This window comes from Amblyomma americanum, chromosome 3 (assembly GCF_052857255.1).
Source record: "Amblyomma americanum isolate KBUSLIRL-KWMA chromosome 3, ASM5285725v1, whole genome shotgun sequence".
Classification (NCBI taxonomy): Eukaryota; Metazoa; Arthropoda; class Arachnida; order Ixodida; family Ixodidae; genus Amblyomma; species Amblyomma americanum.
The window spans coordinates 35,257,384-35,281,570 of NC_135499.1; the positions used below are offsets into that span (position 1 = coordinate 35,257,384).

The following is a 24,187-nucleotide window of genomic DNA, read 5'->3' on the forward strand; positions in this document are numbered from 1 at the left end:
ATTGAAGCAAAAACTGGTCAGAGTTAAAGACCTAGTTGAAAGACACAGATTCCCCGGAGTGGTGTACAAAATTCCCTGCAAGGACTGCAAAGCTGCATACATCGGCGAATGAAGCAAATTTATTAGGCGCTTAAAACAACATCAAAATGACGTCGCCAAAAAGCGCAAGAAAGAAAATGTCTTGGCTGAACACTATCAAGCTGCATCACGTGCCATCGATTGGAACAACGCCCCAGTCATCGCGACGGAGAAGTATTTATCATCCCGCTTCTAGAATCACTTCACATCCAAACAACAACACATGTTTTGAGCCGAACACGGGGTAATCTTCCTGAGATTTGCGCATGCTCATTACGCCACCTGCACCGTACATAAGTCACCACTCCGCTGCCTTTGTGAACAAGGGACCCGCACGGGCCCAGAAACGTCAATTGTTTTTCCTTTTTTTCTTTTTTTGGCAAATACTTCTCTTGACTGCAATTATGTTCCCTCCTCGCCCGACGGGATTCCGTCAAACACTCGAATATATTGCAATATAATTCATCGGACTTGTACAGCCTACCATCCGCAAACCAATGGTCTAACTGAAAGATTTAATCCCACTCTGGCTGACATGCTGACAATGTACGTTGCTGCCAACCACGCGAACTAGGACCAAGTTATGCGCTATATTAAATACGCCTACAGCACTGATACCTAGTCCACCACCGGTTTCTCCCCATTTTTTCTGCTCCGCTGCCGACATCCATCCGCTCCCATCGACACAGTTCTCCCACACCGCCCTGCCTCATCTGAGTGTACAACTGTTTCTGTAGCTGCCCAGCACGCAAAAGACTGCTGCCGGATTTCACGGTCGCTCAGGGTAGACGCTCAGGGGCGCCAAGAACACTGCCATGACGGAGCTCAGTTTGATCCTGATTTCCTACCCGGTTCACTCGTCCGGCTCTGGATCCCTTCGCCTGCTCCCGGCCTCTCAAAGAAACTTCTTTCGCAGTACCAAGGCCCCTACCGCATTCTTGAGCGCATGTCCTCAGTCAGCTGCATTACTCAGCCGCTCTGACTGTTTTCCCATCGCCGCCGACGTGGCCACGAGACTGCGCATGTCCAACGACTGAAGACTAATTACGACCCGCTGGGTTTGTCGGCCCCATGAGTCGCCAGGATGGCTCCTTTTCTCCCCGGGGCCATTATGAAGAAGAAGAAGGGCATTATCGTAGCCACACGTCCATCGAAACTTTACACGCATTGATACTATTATGCATATTAAGCCATTGCCCCGTCTTCGATCTCCAAACTAACAGGACCCCTGTCCTTGCGTCTTCCAATCTATAGCCTACACACTATTACTACTAATTTTCTTCTCAAAATGTTCCTGTATCCAGCAAGTAACCGCTTGTGCCTTGGCCACTCCCCCGTAGTGGATGTGTGCAAGCATTGTTTGAGGCCAACCAACCAACCATCGCTCAGAGCGCGAGCTTGCTGACCTGGACAGACCAGACTCTGTCGCCGCCGTGGTTTCACCACCGCCTCAGCGCTGACCTAAGCCGCCGTTACAGTCGTCAAAAATATTGGTGCGAGTGTTTTGCACGTCGAAGACATCTTGTCATTATAGTTAGCAAAGGATACTGAGCTACCAAGGGTTTCCGCACAATAAATTGATGTACTGATTTGCACTTTGCGTCTAGCATTATTTTAGTCCTCTACCATATAGTGTTTACAAAATACTTTTGAAGCATTCTGCGAATGTTGATCAAAATGTCATCGGGTGTCGTTACACCCTCTTTGAAAATGTTGTCAAGTTGACAATATGATTTATAAGGACTTTCTATGAATATGAGTCTTCTGAATATCGCTAGCTAATTGTCGGAAGACTATTGATACGTTTTGGTAGATATACTGTCATTGAGTCGTTTATGGGAAATGTATATAAACTGTCGATATGTCGATGATAGGAGGTATAAAGAATTTCTACTTGCCTTAGTCTTTTGAGTACCGATGGCCAATTGTCGGAAAGTGGTTGATAGTTTCTTTTTAAGGAGCATGAAGACAAGAGAATTTCAGTTCGATTTTAATAGTTTTTATTCACATTCCTCTGACGGCTTTCTAAAGAATGTTACTGCGAATATTTCTAAAGATAATATGTTGTGGTTGCGTTTGTGTGCTATGTAGCTTGCGGATAAACAACGAGCAGATCTGGCGCGTCCGTAACAGAAAGCTCGGGGCCTCTGGTATTCTGCACCACACATCCATCGCTAAGTGTCTTCGAGTGAACTATACCGCATGACTTCAGTGTCAACACAACTACCATCCAACGCATTGGCCGAGCAGAGGAAGGCATTGTTTTGAAGGGTTCGTTCTGCATTTTCTATCTTCAGGGGCGGAGCAACCTGCTGAAAGGGACAGACTAGGAGGGGGACGCACGTCAATTAGAAGGATACTTCTCTGTGAGAGAGCCGTCCAAGAATGCGCTACACTTCTCCTGTAGCGCATCACGTAGTAGCACCTTCTGTTGACGACACAAAAGACCGCGAGGATTTTGGTGGCGTGATGCACGTGTAACAGCAACCTAAATATACTCGCCTGCTGCTTTAAATCAAGGAGTGCATGTGGAAAGATTCTGGGCAGAGTGCCGAAGCAACCATGCTTTTCTTTCTTGGCCAGTTGTCGGAGCTGCAGCCCGAATCAGGCACGTTGGTGTCATCACCGATGGGACTAAGAACTCGGCTCTGTGGCAATATCTGAGAGCGAAAACGGACCAGCGTTTATTTTTGAAGAGAGAAAAGTGAGGTTAATAAATACACAGTTGGGTTCTCCCGTCAGGCCAGCTGGCAATCGGGATAGGCCATGTCGCAGTCACTGTGGCTGAGGCCGTGCAACGCAGCTTCCACCAGGGATCGGTCCACAGTCCTGCGAGCAGCAACAAGAGCACGTTTTGACGCAGAGCTGCACCTCCCTGGTTTCTACAAAGCACAGCGTAGGCATGCGTTAGACTGAATTTTCTGTGATCGGCCACCCCTCTGATATGCCAACAGAAAGTAACCAAGCTTTAAAGTTAGACGGAATGTACAAGCTCAGAGAAAAGTGAACTGAGAGCTCTTGAGAGTTGCGTTGCCTAGTGTGCAGTATGTTTTGCGCTTCCCGAAGTTAATTGTTAAAATTTAATGAGCTAGCCTTTTATTATTGGCTTGAGGAAAAAAGCGACATTCCAAAAATTGTGCTATTCTTGACAACAGCTGGCTGAACTGTTTGCAGCAAGGTACCGTTTATGCAAAGTAGATTTTTTTTATGCAAGATAACTCGCAAAATGCAAAAAGGTTCCATGCGACAGCAGTGCAGCTTCAGCACCCTAAGACGTGTGTCCGAGATAAAAAATATGCTTTCCTTTGAAGCGCTGTCCCGAACGCTGCTTTGCGTGTCCACTGGGCGAGAGACATGCGCGAGCAGCTGTCACTGGTAGCTTTCTTTTAAGGGCAGTGAACTAAGCCGCATGAATGGTACCTTGGTGGGAACATATCAGCTACTTGTTTTTCAAGATGGTTTTCAACTTCTGAAATGACAGTATTTCTGCAGCCAACATGTTAAATGATACTATTTATTCTTTACTAATTATCTTTGGATAGCGAAAAATACTGCTGTCTAGATCACGCTACTCTCGGCAGCTCTCAGCTGTTCTCACTGGGTGAAATCCTCCGTCTTGGCTACCTTAAGCTTGGACTCCTGGTATATGGACAAGAGTTAGGAATAAACACCGGTCCCAACACCATTTGATGGCAGCAATGAAAATCTTGTTATGGCTTTGAAGTTTTGTATATTTCACAAATTCAAACAGTTTGCAAGTCCTTTTGATGAAGAGATGTACAGAAGACCCTGAAGGTCGCGTGACATGGGTCCGAACGTTCATATGCTCACGCAGCAACAAGTGGACACATTCAACGCAATTACGCTTCCCGCAAAAAAGGCCAAAAGTTAGAAACAGACACTAAGAAAAAGGTACGGTTAGCGTATGACAAGTATGACTCGTACGATATAGACACTTCCAGTACACTAACAGCTTAACTCCGTATATGTACATTTAAAAAGGGCAAAAAATTAAGCATTGTGGCGCCCGATCATACATATTTTGAGGCTGTAATGCGCAGACGAGCTTTGTAAAGTGTTAGTTCACTTTCGAATGCGCTTTCGCCTGTCTTTCAAATCTTAGCATATTATTGTGGTGCAAGCCTTTAGTCTTGGCCGGGAAAATATTCCATTAGTTTTCGTTCCATTTATTTAATTCAATAAGGTGCACCGGGCCGATAATCTATTTAAAATAGCATTACACTTCATTATGACATGGTTTAGACCGGGACCAGAGACAAGCAATATGCTGTCATCAGCGTATAAGGTAATCTGAACCGTGCTATCTATGTTAATAGTATCGTTAATGAATACATTAAACGACCAGGGCCCCAGCACACTACCTTGCGGTACACTAAAGCAGGTAGGCAAAACTCAGAAGTCACACTGTGGACGGTTACAGATTGTGTTCGACCACTGAGATAATAAAAAGTCACCTTAAGCTTTTCCCTCATATATACTTAAATAACTCGGCAGTGTTCGCAAAGCAGGACATAAAACAGAAAAATAAAAACTTACTGGAAAATTATGGGAACTAAATTCCGCACAGATGGATATGTGATAATACTTAAGATTTGTAAGCAGCGCTCTCGAAGCACGTTATTTTAACTTGGACTGAGGCTACTGCTACAAACATCTGCATCTTTCTAGTGGAACCATCTCAGGTGATTACGATGAAATAAATTTTCATCGCATAATCGCGCCCTATCTCCGTGCTGTGATAAGCTGCCAGCACCCGTGCGCTGCTCCACTTGCATTCTATCCAGCACGCACGTTTCGTATTCTGCAGCTTTCTTTGCACTTTGCTGTGCCTTCTGTTGGCTTCATGATTTGTCATGCACTGCGCATATATATCTATGTAAAGACAAGATTACATCAGCTTCATTTTTTTTCCTCTGTATTGCACTTGTAATGCACGCGCATATGTTTTATTACTGAATGCACCAAATCTGTCTGACTGGTCACGTACTATCATATGTACTGCTCCTGTATTACTTTGGGATATTTGACGTACCTTCGCTAAGTAATCCCTGTTGTCCGAATAAAGATTATTATTAGTGGTGGCTGTTTAAAAGCAGCGGCCTCACCTGAGTATAGGCGCCAGGGATCGCAGGCTGTGGACGTTGCCAAAGTGCTGTCCCACCCGGCAGGCGATGCGCCGCTGGCAGTCGGGCGGCAGGCGGCTCACCTGCTGCTGCCGCTCCAGCACGAACTCGGCCACGTTGCGTCGCTGCAGCCGCTGGCGGAGGACCTGCATGCCCCACTCGTGAGCATACTCATCCAAACACAGGGAGCTCAAATGCACGGCACTGCTAAAGGACTGATTGACGCCTCAGCGAGTACAAACTTATTAAACGCACGACACTTAGGCACTTATTAGGGGTCGAAGTGTGGAGCAACAACTGCGCTGCTGACTCTGTTACAACGCCTCCCCTGCACGGCGTTTATCGACGCGGTGGAAAGCAAGGCGACCGTGTGGTGCATCCTGCAAAGCGGTGAATATCGCCAAATAACAACAATAAAATCAGTTTTGAGGAAAGGAATGTAAACGGCGCGGGGACTGTTTTACTCCTCGACGGACACCCGAATGATGTCCTTATAGGAAACGATGAAGCAGGGAGAGAAAGAAAGAAGAGATGCACTGTAGTGGAGGTCCTCGGTAATTATTCCGACCTCCGGGCATTCTTCGATGCAAGTACGTTTGCATCGCACAGCTCACGAGGGGCGGCGTTTTGCGTCTGCCTCAGTCGAAACACGGCCGCTGCGGCGTTTTTGAACCTGCGCCCGCGGGCTCAGTAGCCAAGCGCACTAACCATGAGCCAAAGCTGCGGGTTCGAAATAACAGTGCTGGATACGAAACGAAAACAATACACAGAAAGCACGGGCACTACAGTTCTGTGTCTCGGCCTCGCTACATTTTTAGCACTTTTCGCGCTTTATGATATCGGACCAAATGGCCCACAAATTGTGCCACAAATGTGGTGAGCCTTCACACACTGCCGCGAGCTGGGTGTCCCTAATGAAGAAAATGTACGACGCTTTCACTTGTTGCTTAAACAGCGAAATTCAATGATAGCTAGCGTTAAACACCGTAGGATTTTTTTTTTCTCAGCGCATTTTACCCGTTCGACTGTGCAGCCGCAGAGGGCCTCACCCTGTCGTCAGCGTCCACGCGTCGGCTGCCAGTGGATCCGAAGAGCACCTTGAAGGCCATGTCGGTGAAGTAGTTGACTACGACCCGCGCCATCTTGACGAAGACCTTGTCCCATTCTGCCGCCTCAAACACGCGCAGGAGACTGGAGAACACGCGCGCCTCGGGCTGGCCGGCCGCCACTTCCGAGCGCTGCTGGGGGCCGCTCGCCTCGGGGAACAGCGAGGAAGGGCTCTCGAACATCCAGGGGGAGTGCACCACCGCGTCCAGCGAAGGCGGCGACACAGCTGCGAAGCGGCCACCACGCTTCATTGCATGCAGCATGAGAATGCTCTCGCGTACTGAATACAGTGCCGATTCATTTTTATAGCGCAAGGACACCTTTAGCCAAAGGGTGTCGTGACAAAAGGTATTTCACTATGTACAAGGTGATATCAAAGATCCATTGCTCAAGCATTTCACCAACAGATAAGACGAGCACCAGCCCAGCGGAAAGCTGGTACCCTCAGTATCACCGGTGGGTGCCTGAGGATCGAACCTCTGACCTCCCGCACGCGAGGCGGATGCTCGAACCACTAGGCCACCACTGCAGTCGCATAATGCAGAGGTAGGAAACTCACGCGACGCCTGCCGCACTGAGCGCTAGATATAGCGAAAGCTGTTATGGTTCTCAGTGCAGTAAAGATTCATTTATTACTATACGTTCTGGTTGTATTCTTGACATTGTTGTGTTATGCTGTTTCTAGTGGCCTGGGTGGTTCTTCTGTCCGCGACGCTTGTTCCAAGGGGAGAGAGATTGCAAATTGGCAAAAGCGCTTCCCATGTGATGGGAGTCGGCGTAGACGAATCGCCTACTCGCATCGCCGAAACAGTCAGCTCACTGTGCCATGATGGCAGCTTGCTCGGACCACCTGGTCGGCGGTGCTGCCTCTGGCCTGCTTTGTCTCCACCAACATCGATAAAGGTCATCCTGCCCTTAATAGTTTCTAAAGAAGCTGCGTGTTCTGCTGGCTTAGTTCACTCCTGCGAAGCCCGGGCCTGAATTAACGGTCCTTGCCGACCGGCGATTGGAGCCCAGCCCTTATTTCGAGCTTTTTTACCGTCTCTGCAATCAGTGTAGGTGAATTCAAAACGTTTCACGCCTTGCACGAGATCAATGTCCTGTAAAACATTTATTTTGTTCAATAAGTCGTTTCCCCAGTACGGAAGCGGCCCTCATTAAAGGGCTCCTGCTGCGGCGGCCGCCAGCCAGACTTCCAGTGCCGCCGCCTGACTTCTAGTTGGGTGCGGTGAGGTTAGCGACGAAGAAAACTGCCAGGTTCAGTTGGCATGCCCAGGTGCTGAGGTATAGGCAAGATTATTCGTTACAATGCGGGCATATGTTAGGGCCTCGAAAATACCCTGCCTTGTTGGCAAGCTTCCCTTTTACGCTCTCCCAATGCTGCTGAAAGAGGGAAATGTCATTGGCAATATATATGATTGTTAAATTAGCGGAAGAGTTCTACACAAAACTATACAGTAGCCAAAGTAATCAGGACGTTAATAAGCGAGGAAGCAGCGCACAGCTGCGGGACATCCCGCCAGTAAAGAAAGAGGAAGTAAAGAAAGCTTTAGGACTAATGCAGAGGGTAAAATAAGTTAGTGAGCATCAGGAAACAGCAGATCTCTTGAAAGACCAAGGCTAGATCATGCTAGAAAAACTAGCCACCCTGTAAACGCCATGCCTTATGACTTTCACCGTACCAGAAGCTTGGAAGGACGCTAATATTATCCTAATTCATAATAAAGGAGACGTAAAGGATTTTAATAAATACAGACCGATCAACTTAGTGTTTTGTTGCCTACAAGGCGCGTATAATAAGTTAAATCTTCATAAGACTCAGGAAAACATTAGACTTCAATCAACCAAATGATCAGGCAGGCTTTCGTAAACGATACTCGACCATAGACCATATTCAATGTATCGATTAGGAGATGAAGAAATGCGCAGAATATAACCAACCTTTACATATTGCGTTAATTGATAACGAGAAAGCATTTAACTTAGTGGGAACCTCAGCACTCATGCCGGCATTCCGGAATCAGAGCGTAGAAGAGCCTTATGTGAAAATACTGGAAGATACCTGTAATGAGTGCATAGCTACCATAGTCCTTCATGAAGTCAGCAATAAAATTCCAACAAGGAAGGGTGTCAGGCAGGGAGACACGATTTCTCCGCCTGTTTACAATAGGCGTTCCGAGGCACGGATTGCGAACAGTTGGGGATAAGAGTTAATAGAGAACCCCTAAGAAATGTGCGATTCGCTAATGACATTGACTTGCTAAATCCCACTAGAGATGAACTGCAAAGCATGATCAGTGAATTACACAGGCACAGCAGAACGTTAGGTTTTAAAATTAACGTGCAGGAAACCAAAGTAACGTCCTACATTCTCGCAAGGAAGCTACTTTGTGGAGACGCGCCCTACAGAAGCTTTACTACGGGAACCAACTTGCCGGCATTGAGAAATCGCGAGGCATAGCGCCGGCCGAGTTACCAAGACCGAAGCGAGCGAGCACGTAAGCCGCGTGGGTGGTCCGAGTTTTTAGCACATATTTTTCTCTACTGGATCTGTTTCGACTCCGGGAGTCGCGGCTCCGGGAGCCCGGAGGCCTGGGGCCACGGGTGCCGCAACGAGCTCGCTGGTATTGCTGCTCGGCACCGGGCGCTCCGACACCGTCCGATACGGTGGGCGCCGACCGCTCAGAAGCTGATTCGTGCAGTGAGCTGGGTAGGACCGCAATACAGAGCCGATGTCTCCTCGCGCCTGCGAGCACGTAACCCGTTTCAGGTCTTTGTTTTGTTCAGGGTTTTTGTCGGAGTGGTAGTTAGGCCTGAGGCTTTTCGGAGCTGCCTGCACCACGTCAGAACAGACACGACCACTGGACCGTGTTGCTGAGAGGGGGGCACTTTGCTGCCCGCCCGTCTTTTTGTAACCTCGTACGAACTGAGCAGTCTCGTTCAACTCAAGAAAGGGCTGTCTTTGCGCTGCTCCGTTCCCTTGGTTAAAAAATGCACCAACTAGCCCAAAAAGAAATTTTACTTAAGAAAGGGCTTTGTTCACTCGAACTCTGCCTTAAAACAGCCGCCCTACAGGTTTTGCTAGCGAGTTAAGCATTGCGTTATGATGCCCTCGAGCTCGCCGTTTCCCCTTCCATGACATATGTTAAAGGCACGCCGGGAGAATTTTGATAATCATGAAGACCCAGCGGAGCAACCCAGGCTTTCTGCCCGGCACACATCATTTTGCTGCTGCGACAAAGCTGCCTGTATCCTGCTCGGCGCGTTCATCCGGTACAGCTGTTGGAAGACCATTCAGTCACCTCCGGCCGCTGTTACCCTGGCGACTACTGCACAATCCTGGCCTGCAGTTTCCTCAGCAGCCTGCTCTTGGCGGGCCTACTGGCATGCAGTCCACGGGCCATGTGGGTCGTCCCAGCGGAGACCTTCACGCCGCCTTCGGAACACCGAGAAAGTCTGCGTGGGTGCTGTCGGTATAACCTCCACTGCAAGACCTGCCTCAAAAACATGAAGACCAGGAGAAGCCTCGGAAGCATGTACTTGCAGGCGCGTAGGTCAATTTCAGGTTATGGGGATGTGGGGACGCGACCTACTCGTTCCTTTGGTTTTCTTTACCCCGATAAATCCTCCCTAGTTAGTTACCGTAACTAATAAAAAGGGAGCTTGCGCCGCAGCGACATGAGCGCCACGGTTGGCGTGACTGTTGCGCGGGCGCGGGAGAGCACGTTGTCTTCAGCTCGGGAACTCGGCGCGTGCTGACGTTCAGGTAGGGTGGCTAGAACTTTTTAAGGTGTGTAAAGCGGCCGCCGGAAGCTGCCGCCCAAAATGCACCGATGCCGCGTGGAGGCGCTCATGACATCGGCGCCGTCAGAGCGGGCATCCCGGAGCAAGCCACCGGAGCTTTGCGCGCAGCAAGAAGCATCGCTCGCGCTGATTTGTGCGGCGCGGAAAAAGGAGGGAGGGGGAGGAGCAAACTTTTGGCACTCCTTTTCATGTTACAACGAGCAGCCGACAGCGCCGTTCGAGCGCGTTCTTGAAAAGCGTGCGGACGTATGCGCAGCTGCTTTTCATGCCAGCACACAAATCGAACCTGATGAGTGCTCCAGTTCTCTTTAAATCAAGCCTACGCAAAGCATTCTGCTGAAAAAACAAAATACGAAATGACAACTGCTTGTCGTCTGCAGAGCAAGAAAGCGGTTCTACATGGTGAATAATTCTTCAGAGCTCGGAGCTCATAACTGCTTCGTGTGAACAAACCACCATCTCGGAGCCATTTTTCACCATCAGCAGCATTCCAAAAGCAAAGCTTAGCGCGCAAATCGCGCATTTAAACGCGGTCCGCGCGCTTTCTTTCCGTACATCATCAGCGACCGTGCGACGGGATGGATGGATGGATGGATGGATGGATGGATGGATGGATGGATGGATGGATGGATGGATGGATGGATGGATGGATGGATGGATGGATGGATGGATGGATGGATGGATGGATGGATGGATGGATGGATGGATGGATGGATGGATGGATGGATGGATGGATGGATGGATGGATGGATGGATGGATGGATGGATGGATGGATGGATGGATGGATGGATGGATGGATGGATGGATGGATGGATGGATGGATGGATGGATGGATGGATGGATGGATGGATGGATGGATGGATGGATGGATGGATGGATGGATGGATGGATGGATGGATGGATGGATGGATGGATGGATGGATGGATGGATGGATGGATGGATGGATGGATGGATGGATGGATGGATGGATGGATGGATGGATGGATGGATGGATGGATGGATGGATGGATGGATGGATGGATGGATGGATGGATGGATGGATGGATGGATGGATGGATGGATGGATGGATGGATGGATGGATGGATGGATGGATGGATGGATGGATGGATGGATGGATGGATGGATGGATGGATGGATGGATGGATGGATGGATGGATGGATGGATGGATGGATGGATGGATGGATGGATGGATGGATGGATGGATGGATGGATGGATGGATGGATGGATGGATGGATGGATGGATGGATGGATGGATGGATGGATGGATGGATGGATGGATGGATGGATGGATGGATGGATGGATGGATGGATGGATGGATGGATGGATGGATGGATGGATGGATGGATGGATGGATGGATGGATGGATGGATGGATGGATGGATGGATGGATACGGCTGAACCCTTTAAATCGGGCGGTAGCTCAAGCCACCTAGCCATGACATTAAATTTTACTCTTCAATTGATTTTAGCCACCAATCGGATAACCTTCGCTTGGTTATTTCTACCCGCTTAAAATCTACTTTCCCTTAACTGTCTTTAAACCCCGATGCCTTGGATAAATCAGCCCCGCTGCTTTCCACTGTGGGGTGGAGCCCTTTACATAAAAGTATCAAGTGTTCAGCCGTTTCCTCCTCCTCTCCGAACGCAACGCACAACGTGTCGATCTCGTGGTACCTGACTCTATATGTCTTAGTACGCAAACCTCCCGTCCTGGCCTCAAACAACAAAGAGCTTCCCCTACAATTATCATAGATATTTTCTTTGGCAATTTCCTGCTTAAAAATCCTGTATGTTCCCAGTGCTCATTTCGTCAGCATCACTGTTTTTCCCAGCGCACTCTCTGTTTCTTTAACCTTTTTCTTAAGCAATAATTGCTGATTTGCCCCCCTACAGCTGTCCAGATATTTGCTTGTCAATTTTCTGGTTCCCTTTCTCCATTTCGCATCAACATTCCTTATATACAGGTATATGAAAACTTCCCTAGCCCACTGATTTTTCCCCATTTTTCTCAATCGCTCCTTAAATGCTATCTTACTGCTAGCTTCTCTGCTCTCGAACGACGCCCATCCCATATCACCCAGTACCCCCTGATTTGGTGTATTGCCATGTGCTCCCAAAGCTAGCCTCTCTACGCCACGTTGTTTAATTTCTAACCTTGCGTAAACATCTGGTCTCATGCACAGGACCGCATTACCGAAAGTCAGGCTAGGAACCATGACCCCTTTCCAGATCCCTCTTACCACTTCATACCTATTGTAATTCCACAGTGCCCTATTTTTAATGACAGCTGCATTCCTGCTAGCTTTATTCATTACATATTTTTTATGCTCTGTCAGATACTCAGCACCGTTATTTATCCACACCCCAAGATACTTGTACTCATCCACTACTTCTAGCGTGAACTGTATTGTATGCTCGCTGACTTCGTCTTTAAATATCATGACTGTAGATTTTTCCTTACTAAACTTGAAACCTAATCTATCTCCCTCTGTACCACATATGTCTATCAACTTCTGTAAATCTTCCTTGTTGTCAGCCATTAGCACTATATCATCGGCGTATATTAGTCCCGGTAATGACGGTTTAATCAATTCTCCTTGCTTGAAAAAAGAAAGGTAGAAGCCTAGTCCGCTCCTCTCTAGCTTGTCCTCCAATCATTGCAGATACAACATGAACAACAAAGGAGACAGAAGACATCCTTGCCTAAGCCCCCGTTGTATATCTACAGGCTCTGATACATTTTTCTCCCATTTTATAAGCACTCTGGTATCTTTATATATATCTTTTAAAATATTAATTACTCCCCCTTCCAAATCCAATGTCCCCAGTATGTCCCACAGATATTCTTGATTAACGTTGTCGTAGGCTCCCTTAATATCCAGAAATGCTAGCCATAGTGGCCTGTGTTCCTTTTCAGCAATCTCTATACACTGCGTCAATGAAAACAGATTGTCCTCCAACCTCCTTTGTTTCCGGAACCCATTTTGTAGCTCCCCTAGCACCACCTCGTTCTCCACCCAAGCCAGCAATCTGTCCTTTATAATCTGCATCACCACCTTGTAAACCACAGATGTCACTGTTATGGGACGGTAGTTACGTATGTCAGCTTTGTCCCCCTTTCTCTTATATATCATGTTCATTCTACTTAATCGCCATTCATCGGGGACTTTCCCATCCACTACCTTTTTATTCACTACCTGTATTAATCTTTGCTTGGATTTTGGTCCTAGCTTCTTTATTAATGTAATCGAAATACCATCTGGTCCTGTTGACGTGCCACTAGGAACCTTCTTCTCTGCCCTTTCCCACTCGCTTTGTTCAAGTGAAGCTATTGCAGTAACCGGTCTATCATCCTTCGATAAATTATATGCAACATTTCTTTCTTTAAATTTTTCTGTCATCTTTGTTCCTATGTGTTATATCGCTTCATCCCCTTCTAGTCGAATACCCTGATCTGTAACAATAAACGTTTGTTCTAGCCTAGTCTTATTACTCATTGCATTTAGATGCTTCCAGAATTTTTAGCTGCTTTTCTATCCTTTTTATTTACTTTGACATCCATTGGGCACCTTTTCTTCTAATTTTCTCATTAATCAAATAGGCTGCTTCTCTTCTACACTTTATGAAGTCATCCCATTTTCTGTCTACTTCAACTTCTGGTTCCCCCTCTTCTTAGAATATCTGTGTTCCCTGGACGCTTCCTGACGTTTCTCTATCACCCTCTTGACCTCCTCATTCCACCAACTCTTGGGTTTGCGTCTTTTCCGTTTTAGCTTTACTCGCAATTAGCTAGCTCTAGCTCCAGTAATCGAGTTAATTTGGTATAAGTCCATTCTGTTTCACATTCCTCAAAAATTACTTTCTCAATTTGTTTGGCTGCTGCTTCCAACTGCTTCTGTGAGGAAAACTTTCTTTCTGAATGTTCATCTCGCTTAAGTCCTATTTTGGTTTCTCTTCTGGAACTCAACTTGATACGCTTGTGGTCACTACCTAGACTTCTGGAACCATGTTCATCTATGCTCATTATCCTTAATCTATTATACATCCTCTGTGACATTAGTGCATAATCTATCGTCGAGTGCAGACTCCCTGCCTCCCATGTTATGAGCCCTTCACACTTCTCGGTACTGTTGCATAAAACTAAATCATGCCTGTCACACATGTCCTACAGCATGTTTCCTGTCAAATCTGTGTACCCATCCAGGTCTTCTATATGTGCGTTCATGTCGCCTAATATAATTATCTCGCCCTGTCCTCCTAGCTCATCAATATCGCTTGCAATACATTCTAATATTTTCCTGTTTTCCTCTTTGGCATTAGCTCCTGTCCACAGGTATACAAGGCCAAGGAGTGTTTGCTCCCGTGCCACTTTTCCTTTTAGCCATAAATGTTCCTTGCATCCAAGTTTAACCCTTTGGAAATTCTTACTTTTATGAATGAATGCCCCAATTCCACCTCTAGCATCAGCGCCCCTGGCGGCATCGGTGAGCAGCGGTGCCACTTCCGGCCAGGGAAACGCGCCGCGCTTTCCATACCTGAAGAAGTTCTAGCCAACCTAGTTAGGCGCGGCGCTTCGCTCTCTGGCAGCGGGGCGAGGTAGTGCGGGGGTGGGGGGGGGGTTCTCCTGCCTCTCGTCCCGTCCGGCTTCGAAGTTTCTTCTTGCTCTAGCGTGGGCAAACGTTCAATCGTAACCTTACATCTTTGGTTACAGGCGCGAAAACAGACACAACACAATGCAGAAAGACGGGACGAGCGCCACTCACAACACATCTATTTGAAGGCAACACTGACAAATATATATCATCTTACACGCAAGGAATACTATCATCTTAAAAACTGGTATGATAGCGAACGAGCGAAAAAGTTGTTCTCAATCTTATGCAAAGATATGGACGTGTCGCTGACGCACATGCTTCCTTTCTTTGCAATGTAAAAAGCTTCTATTAAATCCCTGGTTTTTGCACACAAAAAAATTGCAAAGAAGCATGTGCGTCAGCGACACGTCCATATCTTTGTATTAGGTTGAGAACAACTTTTTCACTCGTTCGCTGTCGTATCTATTTTGAAGATGATAGTATTACTTGCGTGTACGATGGTATATATTTGTCCGTGTTGCCTTCAAATAAATCAGTTGTGAGTGGCGCTCTGTCCTGTCTTGCTGCCTTGTGTTGTGTCTGTTTTCGCGCCTGTAACCAAAGATGTTCAGTTACCAACTTGGCCAGCAAGACGTTCTTTTAATGGTAACCTTTCTGGCGAGCCCGACGACCTCGATTCCTTGGAGTATTTGTTGCTAGCTGGCGTTATAGTTGTAGCAATACATGCCTTGTTTGTGTCAGCCGGAGTGTTCTTTTCTTTCCCTCATAGCAAGGCCCGCTGTGGTCGGCGTGCGCTTGGTAGCGCAAGCGATCATGGGGTGGAGTCTGGCGAGACTGAACTGTCTCGGCCGCGATTAACCGGCAGAGAGGATATTTATTCCCCTATTACATCTCCACTACTTAGGGCAGGTATTTAACGCTGATCCGATTCATGACAGAGAAATAACTAGAACAATAAGAATGAGGTGGAGTGCTTATTCGCAGGGTTCAGCTGAAGTTCAGGACAACGCAGTTAGCTGTGGAACAAACATTGATAACTGTAACGTTGAGACCGGAAGCGGGCAGAGTGGGTGACGGGACAAACTTGGGTCAATGACATCCAAGTCGAATTCAAGAGGATGAAATGCACTTGTGTAGGTCGCGTAATGCGAAGGCAAGACAACCAGTGGTCCTTAAGGCTAATGGACTGGATTCAAGAGAATGCAAGTGCAGTAGAAAGCAGCATAAATTTAGGCGGGAGGATGAGATCAAGTCTGCGGAGATACGGTGGCCGCAGCTAGCAAACACGGGGTTAATCGGAGAGACACGGGAGAGCCTTTTGCACTGCAGAGATCGCAGTCAGGCTGATGTTGACAAGTGTCAAGAAGCATGAGCTGTACTTAGCCTCGTATATTTAGTCACCGGCTGCTGACAGTACCCTTTGTTAGCACGTTCCATTACCTGTATGCTTGCGGGATGTCATCATCATCAGCCTGGCTACGCCCACAGCAGGGCAAAGGCCTCTTCCATTTCAATCCAATTAACCGCCTACTTTGCCGGCTGCGGCCACCGTATGTCCGTAAACTCGTTAATCTCAGCCGCCCACCCTACTTTCTGCAGCTCCTTGCTACGCTTGCCTTCTCTTGGAGTCCACTCCGTTACCCTCAAGGACCGGCGGTTATCTTGCCTTCGCATTACATGCCCTCTCCAAGCCCATTTTTTCATCTTGATTTCGACTGGGATGTCATTAACCCGCGTTTGTTTCCTCACCCAATCTGCCCGCTTCCGGTCTCTTAACGTTGCGCCGATCATCTTTCTGTAGCTCGCGGCGTTGTCCTTATTTTAAACTGAACCCTTTTCGTTGGACTCAACGTTAACGAAAAGCGGGAAGTAACAACACCCAACATCATCAACACCATCAGCCTGACTACACCCACTGCAGGGCAAAGGCCTCTCCCATGTTCCTCCACATACCCCTCTCCTTTGCCAGCTGCGACCACCGTATCCCCGCAAACTTCTTAATCTCACCCACCCACCTAGCTTTATGACGCTCTCTGCTACGCTTGCCTTTTTCGGAATCCACGCCTTCACCCTTAAGGACGAAAGGTCTTCTTGCTTCGCAATACATGCCACAATGAATAACAATGAAATTTAGCTTGCGTTAAATGTTTAGAATGTTTTGTGAGCGTATTTCACCTTAATGGTGGTGTAGGCATTGGTCTGTGTTAACTTTAAGGGTTCCATATAAAATTAGGGGAAAAAACTTAGGCGTAAAAATGGAATCGTCTACTGATAGTGGGAGAACAAGATTTATTAAGGAGATCGCTGGAAGAGTCATCTCGTCTGTACTTATTAGAAGTAAATAGAACTGCCCTCCACTGGACACTCTCTAGTTTCGCTATTAGTCGACTCGTGTAAGGGAACCAGCAGATAATGTTATAATCAGGTATAGAACCAACCCAGAATGTATAAGCCAGTAACTTAGTCGTAGGGGATTCAGACGGGATAGACTGTGTGAGGGAGAAAAATGTGATAAGGGCATTATTTTGTACGTAAGAAACCTATTGGGTCCCCTTTATGTGGAAAGAAAGTACAATATCGAGGTATTTGTATTGATCCACCGATTTTATTTTTGTTTGATTAATTCTGGAAGAGAAGTTCAGTGTTTTTTTCGTCCTCGTCACTAATATAGCTACTGTTTTCTCTAAGTCAATGGTCACCTGCCAGTGCTGACACTAGTCTGCTGTATTAGCCAATGCGTTGTTTAGTTGCATATGGTTGTTGCTGTCCTTCATTTCTTTAAAATAATGCAGTCATCTGCAGAAGTGTGAAACCTGGCGTGTTTGTTATGCGATATATCATGCAAAACAACGCAATAAAATATCAGGCTGCAGCGCAGCTTGATCAGTAGAATTCGTTATTGCTCGATGCACCACGCAATCGTAAGTAAGCCGAACACGGTATAAAACCAATATTAAGTACGAAATCACGGTGAACAACAAAGGACAACACAGTGTTTGCTTCTGGTACGCTCATTTCATTTTATGCGATTATATGTACCAGCGGGCAGAGCTCTCAACTCATCTTAAACGATTACGAAGAAAAGGAAATGCTCTGGCTCCCACTCTCGGCAACTGATTCAGTCTTGTGACGTTTCCTTCCCCGCGCAAATGCTTCATTGGCATTCTACCCTATACCTTGGCCAATCCCCCCACGTGGGTATGTGCCATATTACTTGAGGAGAAGAAGAAGAAGAAGAAGAAGAAGAAGAAGAACTGACGTCGATCATGGTCCTTCTTGGACAACTCTGTTAATTGGTTGGCCACTGTAAGACTCATTTATGAACATATTGTCACAAAGTGATGACTGCAATCCGGGCAGCAGAACGACAGCGGAGATGTTGTCTAAACAAAACTCTTTCTTTAGGCTGACTTGCCCCCCCAATGGACTGAATCACTCGGCCGCGGCGAAGCGACAAGCGCGCTCGGCGGTCGTCGAACCGAATGCCCGCCCCTGTCGGCCGTGTTCAATTTAAAGCTGATAGCGAACTTTCGAGATAAAGCGTGCAAAGTTACTAGAACATTCTGGAACAACGTAGAATCAGCTCTGTCTGGGTGCGATGAATGGAGATAAATCTAGTCGCGTCTTGCATCGCAAACAAAGCGATAAACTGGTGTGGCGGCAGATTTGAAGAACGAACAAACAATCCCTGCAAAGGCTCGCGGCAATATTGATTGAAACGATGTAACCTTCCGATGCGTTACAAAATATTGCTTTTAAATATGCCCTGCACTAGCACCGAGTAGCTAAGTCTGCCATAAAGAATCGATGGGGTGCGTTTTGAACAATAAAGAGCGGCAAAATAGACCCGACCCGTAGAGGGATCAGCAGATACATTTATTGTTAAGGTGAAATCTTACGATATGGGAAAATGTCGCATTGTTAAACAACCTCCCGCTGAAAATAATACGCATGTCCACCATAAACCCTGCAAGCTGCGCTACGCCGCACGTCGCAGGAGCAACTTGTTGCTGAGATCCGTCTACTGTACCAGGGCACCGTTTCCAAATGTCATGACATCATTTTTCAATGGCTGCCAGGACACTGTGGTATTAACGGCAATCACCAGGCCGATGCGGCTGCGCGTTCTGCTCACAACGACGGACTTCCAGTGAGGATCCCAATATCGAGACCTGACGCTGCGTGTGGGCTTCGCCCTTTGGCGCTGGAGCTCATACTTTCAGCGTGGAACACGGGAGAGTTTTGCAACCTCCGCCTCAAGGCACTGGACCCTGAACTGCGCCTTCGTCTTCCGCGTAACTTAGAACGTCGCGATGCAACAATTTTATGCCGTTTATGGATCGGTGTTGCATTTACCAATTACTGTGCTCTCCGGGTAAGGATTGCCGACAGCCCTGCCTGTGAGAGCTGTGGTTGTGAGGAGACCATCGCTCATCTTCTCTGCGAGTGCCCTGCATTTGCGAGTGCAAGACATACACTGTGTTGTGCCCTGGACCGCCTCGATCCTCGCCCATTAACAGAGCAAAAGATCCTCGGTCCGTGGCCACAGCAGTCGACTGCCCTCAAGGCATACAAGGCACTCTTTGCCTACTTGAGAGCGACTGAATTGAGTGACAAATTGTGACAGCGTTGTGCGTGTGTGTGTTATGCCATTTTTTCTTCTCTCTTCCTCCTTTTAGTCCCCGAATCCCTCTTCCCCAGTGCAGGGTAGCCAACCGGAACCTCTTTCTGGTTAACATTCCTGCCTTTCCCTCCTCCTCTTTATCTATATGTCCACCATTCCCAGTAAGATGAGGCGATGAATAGGAAAGGCAGAAAGGTTAACCGGAATAATAACCGGTTAGCTTACCTGCACGTCAGGAAAGGGGTGAGGGGACAAAAAGAGGAGAAAAAGAGTAGGTGGAAAACGACATTATTATGCAAAGTAAGCAAGCGTTCAGTGAAGTCGCTGTCTATCATACAGGCCAGAAGTTCTCAGGAAGCAGAGCAGAGCCCTGGAGGCCTTCACCGCCAACGATCGCCGCGGCCTGTGGCCGAGAACCTTCATTTCCGTCAGCGGTAGTGGATCTAGACGCTTCAGCGCACAGCAGGGAGACTGCCTTTCGGTACTGTAGGCGGGGCAGTCACAAATAATGTGGGCTATAGTCTCGTCACACCCGCAGATGGCACATGTAGCAGGGCTATCAGCCATGCCGATTAAGAAGGAGTAGAGCTTGATGAAAGCTACACAAGCCACAGGCGACACAACAAAGTTGCTTCACGTCGTGGTAGGACGGATAGAAGCCGGAGCTTCAGATCTGGGTCCAGGTATTTTAAACGTAAAATCGAAAATTGGCCGGAATTACACGCGGCAAGCGTGATGTCCCGCGCAAGAGCGCGAAGCCTGCCCGCTGCGTTTGATCTTGAAATGGGGATCGACACAAAATCGCCGTCGCGTTGAGCAGTTCGCGCTACTTTGTCCGCGCGATGCTTGTCTGCTATGCCACTGTGTCCCGGTAGCCATTGACAGATAATGTCGCGCCGTTTATTGATGGCAGAGGGATGTAGTTTTCAGATTTCCGCGACTGGTTGTTCCTGGGCTCCACGGCAAAGATCAGCTTGTAAGCCTTGGAGGGCCGCTTTGGAATCGATGAGAATAGTTCACTGCTGGGGCTGTTATGATTGATGTGCTCAATAGAGACACGAAAAATGGTGAGTTCTGCACCTGTCGAAGAAGACTGGTTAGCTATCCTAACTTTGATTTCTGTGGTTCTTTCGGTGGTCTGTGGTCCGGGGATGACTACGGAGCTCGAAGAACTGATTTGGTTCACTGAGCCGTCGTTGTAGACGTGCACCCGATTTGCATGCATGGTGCTCATGGAAATATTCAACAATGACTTGTTTTAGTTCTATTGGTGATAGTTCGATCTTCTTCCCGATGCCAGGTATGGAAAGAAACACACGTGGATTGTGCAGGCTGCAAAGTGGCGAGGACGGTCTAGAGGCGGGTGTAAACTGCGTCGACGGAATGGCGCGGTGTGCATAAATTATGTTTGTAAATGATGTGCGCGGCCTGTTAATAGGACGACTGGCAAGGTGGTGAGTGGGAACCCGGGAGATCTGTCGAAAATGTGCCCTCAGTGCGTCAACTGTTAGGTAGGTAGAGATTGGATGCTCCTGGGGGATGAGTACGGTTGCGGCTGTAGAGGCACATTTCGGCAATACTATGCAGGTCCGGAGAGCTCGAGCTTGAACGCCTTGTAGTAGTAGTAGTAGTAGTAATGTTTATTAAAAATAAAAATAACTATAAAAATCAAAACGAAGGAAAAGATTTTTGCTAGCCCCTGCATCTGCAATAAGTACGGAGGCACCTGAGTTGGGGCAGCGGAAAAAAAGGATAGCGGGCATAATGGAGAATTCGTATGTTGGCTTTTCGAATGTTTCCTAAGGGAGGCTGTACGGAAAGAATCGCATGAATAAGGCGTATACAGCCACATCATCGACCGCACTGACGCGCCACACGACTTTCCACCAAGAAAGGCGAGAACGTGAGGAATCGCTGTCAGTCTCTTTTCCATGTATGAAGTGTGACATTCCTTGTGTGCTACGAGGCACATTCCTTGTGTGTGCTACGAGGTACATTCCTTGTGTGTGCTACGAGGTACATTCCTTGTGTGTGCTACGAGGTTCCACGTTCGACGGCGCGGCGTAGACGGAGACCCAGATGACAGGCATCATCAATTACCCAGCCATGCTCGTTGAGAGTGACAACCAGAACGAAGGGGCTTAAGCCCAACCGGACCCAACCGGACCCGCCGCCGCCGCCGCGGGGAAACAGGCTTTATCCTCCCCAATTGGCGTGGCGGTTCCAGGGGCGGCCCTCCCGAGCACATTCCAGGACAAGGGAACTGTCAGCGATCCAGAGCGCGCCTTACCTTGAGGAGCGAGTGTCAGTTGATGGATGAAGAATGGAGGCCGGTGACCCGCGGGAACTGTCAGCGGGTCAGAGCGCGCCGTACCACAGCCGACGCTATGCGCTACCGCGAAGACAACCTTCTTTCCCTCGGACTAAACACGTGAGGGGGGCGGGACAATAAGTGCGGTGGTATGTTTGTGCGCCCAAGCGAAAGCCCTAGCCCCCCCCTCCTTCCCCTCCGGCGTGGGCGTCCTCAGCCTAGGGAATGTGGAGAAGAGGATATAAAAATCGAGAAGCAGTACGGAAGCAGGACGCTCAGGACGACATCGTTCGCCAAGAGGGCCTTCAGCGCCGAAACCCGACGGCGTGCAGCTACCACCAGCAACCGCTCGAGCCCAACTCCGGAGCCACTCCATCGCCCCCATGAAGTCGTCGGCACGTAAGCTCGGACGCCCCAGCCTCTGAATCTTAATCATGTATAATTATTGAATATATCTGTTTGTTTAAACTGAGCCATACGGTGTCTGCCAAACGGAGTGTCAGGTATATTAGGGCAGGATTTTTTGAGAAAAGGGAAGGTAGTAGTCTCATTCTCTGAGGAAGAGGTTATTGCGGGCGGCTCAAAAGTTCCGTTTTTGAACAGGAGAGGGGCTGAGATTCGCATTACCGATATTGACACCCGTCAAACAGTGGGATCATTGGAGAAGGTATATTCGCGGGTTGCCGTCCGGCTGGTCGAGGAGGCGGTCGTCCTTCCTTGGTCGGAGCACATTTTGTACGCGTTTGTGCCTTCAGATGTAGAGAGCGGCGCCGTGGGAGTGCTTGAGCCGGTCGACTCTCTCAGCAATGGCCTGAAGGCAGCCGCGTGCCTCGTGACAGTTAATGACGCCCACAGAGTGCCCCTACGGGTGGTTAACTGTAGCCAGCAGCCACTGAGCCTTCCCAAGAACAAAACATTGGCTTTCTTCACCTCTGCGATAGAGAAACGTGAGCCCACCGATACGGTACTCGCAACTGTAGAGCATGCTAGTGCTTCGGCTGCTCCAAAGGTGTCGTTCGATCTTTCTCACGTAAAATCCAGGGAGAGGGAGGCTCTGGCTGGTTTGCTGAACGACTACTCGGAGGTATTCGCCGCGTCCAACCTGGATTTGGGCTGCTGTAGCGTTATAAAGCACAGGATAGAAACCGGCACTTCATCGCCCGTTTACCAGCGTGCGTACAGGATTCCTTACTCCCAACGTGAGGAGATGGAGCGGCAGGTGCAGGACCTGATTGATCGCGGCATTGTCGAACACTCAAAGTCACCCTGAGGAGCACCAGCCCTATTGGTGGAAAAGCCAGATGGCTCGTATCGATTGGTAGTGGACTACCGCAAACTAAATGCCGTAACTCGCATCTATCCATACCCCATCCCCAATATACAGGAGACGCTTTCTCAGCTGGGCTCTGCCAGGTACTTCACGGTAGTGGACATGGCGGCGGGATTCTGGCAGATAGCAATGGATCCGGCAGATGCCGAGAAAACGGCATTCAACACGCCCTCAGGGCACTATGAATGGAAAAGAATGCCGATGGGTCTGGCCAACAGCCCTGCTGTCTGGCAGAGAACCGCTGATGTTATCCTGGCAGGTCTTCTGGGGAGGCTGTGCTTCGTGTATAAGGATGACATTATCATATACAGTGACAGTTTTGAGAACCATTTGCGCGATATAGAGCAGGTTTTGGTGCGACTAAGAGGAGCGGGTCTCAAGCTGAAGCCCTCTAAGTGCCAATTCCTCAAAAACGAGGTGAAATACCTCGGGCACGTTGTTTCAGCTGACGGCGTGCGACCGGACCCTGAGAAACTAAGGTGTGTCTCGGATTTTACATCCCCGACTAGCGTCCGCCAGGTCCGGCAGTTTCTCGGCCTGATCGGTTACTACCGAAGGCACATAGAGGAGTTCGCCAAGCTCGCTAAGCCGCTCACCGCCTTACCAGCCAAAAATGTCGCCTTTCGCCGGGACGAAAACGCGGAGGATGCTTTTGGGGCCCTGAAAAGGAAGCTAATGAGTGCACCGCTGTTGCGCCACCCGGATTTTAATTTGCCCTTCGTTATGGCCACAGATGCGTCAAAGTTCGCAGTTGGTGCCGTGCTATCTCAGGTTATCGAGGGCAAAGAACATCCCGTTGCTTTTGCTAGCCGACAGCTGAGCCCCACAGAGCAAAAGTACGGAGCTACGGAAAGGGAGTGCCTCGCCGTTGTCTGGGCAGTAAAGCACTTCAGATGCTACCTTTACGGCCGCAAATTCAAGCTAGTCACAGACTGCCATCCTCTGAAATGGGTGATGAGTGTCAGGGACCCTAGCTCGCGACTCGCTAGATGGAATCTACACCTGCAGGAATACTGCTTTGAAGTTGAGCACAAGTCAGGAAAGACACATCTGAATGCTGATGCACTCAGCCGCACAGCTGCCGTGGCAGCTATAGATGAGTTTGTCCCCGTAGTCGACCCCGCCGAATTACGCACAGAGCAGTGCAAAGATCCTGACCTGAAGCGAATAATCGAAAGCTTAGAGGGC

General features: G+C 48.4%; 1 protein-coding gene across 1 annotated transcript in view; it reads right to left on the reverse strand.

The window, feature by feature from the left end:
• Positions 1-2,739: 2,739 nt before the first annotated feature.
• Positions 2,740-24,187, reverse strand: part of LOC144122910 (uncharacterized) — a 217,945-nt gene continuing 196,497 nt past the window's right edge. Inside the window, exons 2-4 of the mRNA XM_077655876.1 lie at positions 6,272-6,555; positions 5,205-5,368; positions 2,740-2,907 (exon numbers count right to left, since the gene is read on the reverse strand). Coding sequence (XP_077512002.1) covers positions 2,817-2,907; positions 5,205-5,368; positions 6,272-6,555 — 539 coding nt within the window. The 3' untranslated portion in view covers positions 2,740-2,816. The remainder of the gene's footprint in view (positions 2,908-5,204; positions 5,369-6,271; positions 6,556-24,187) is intronic.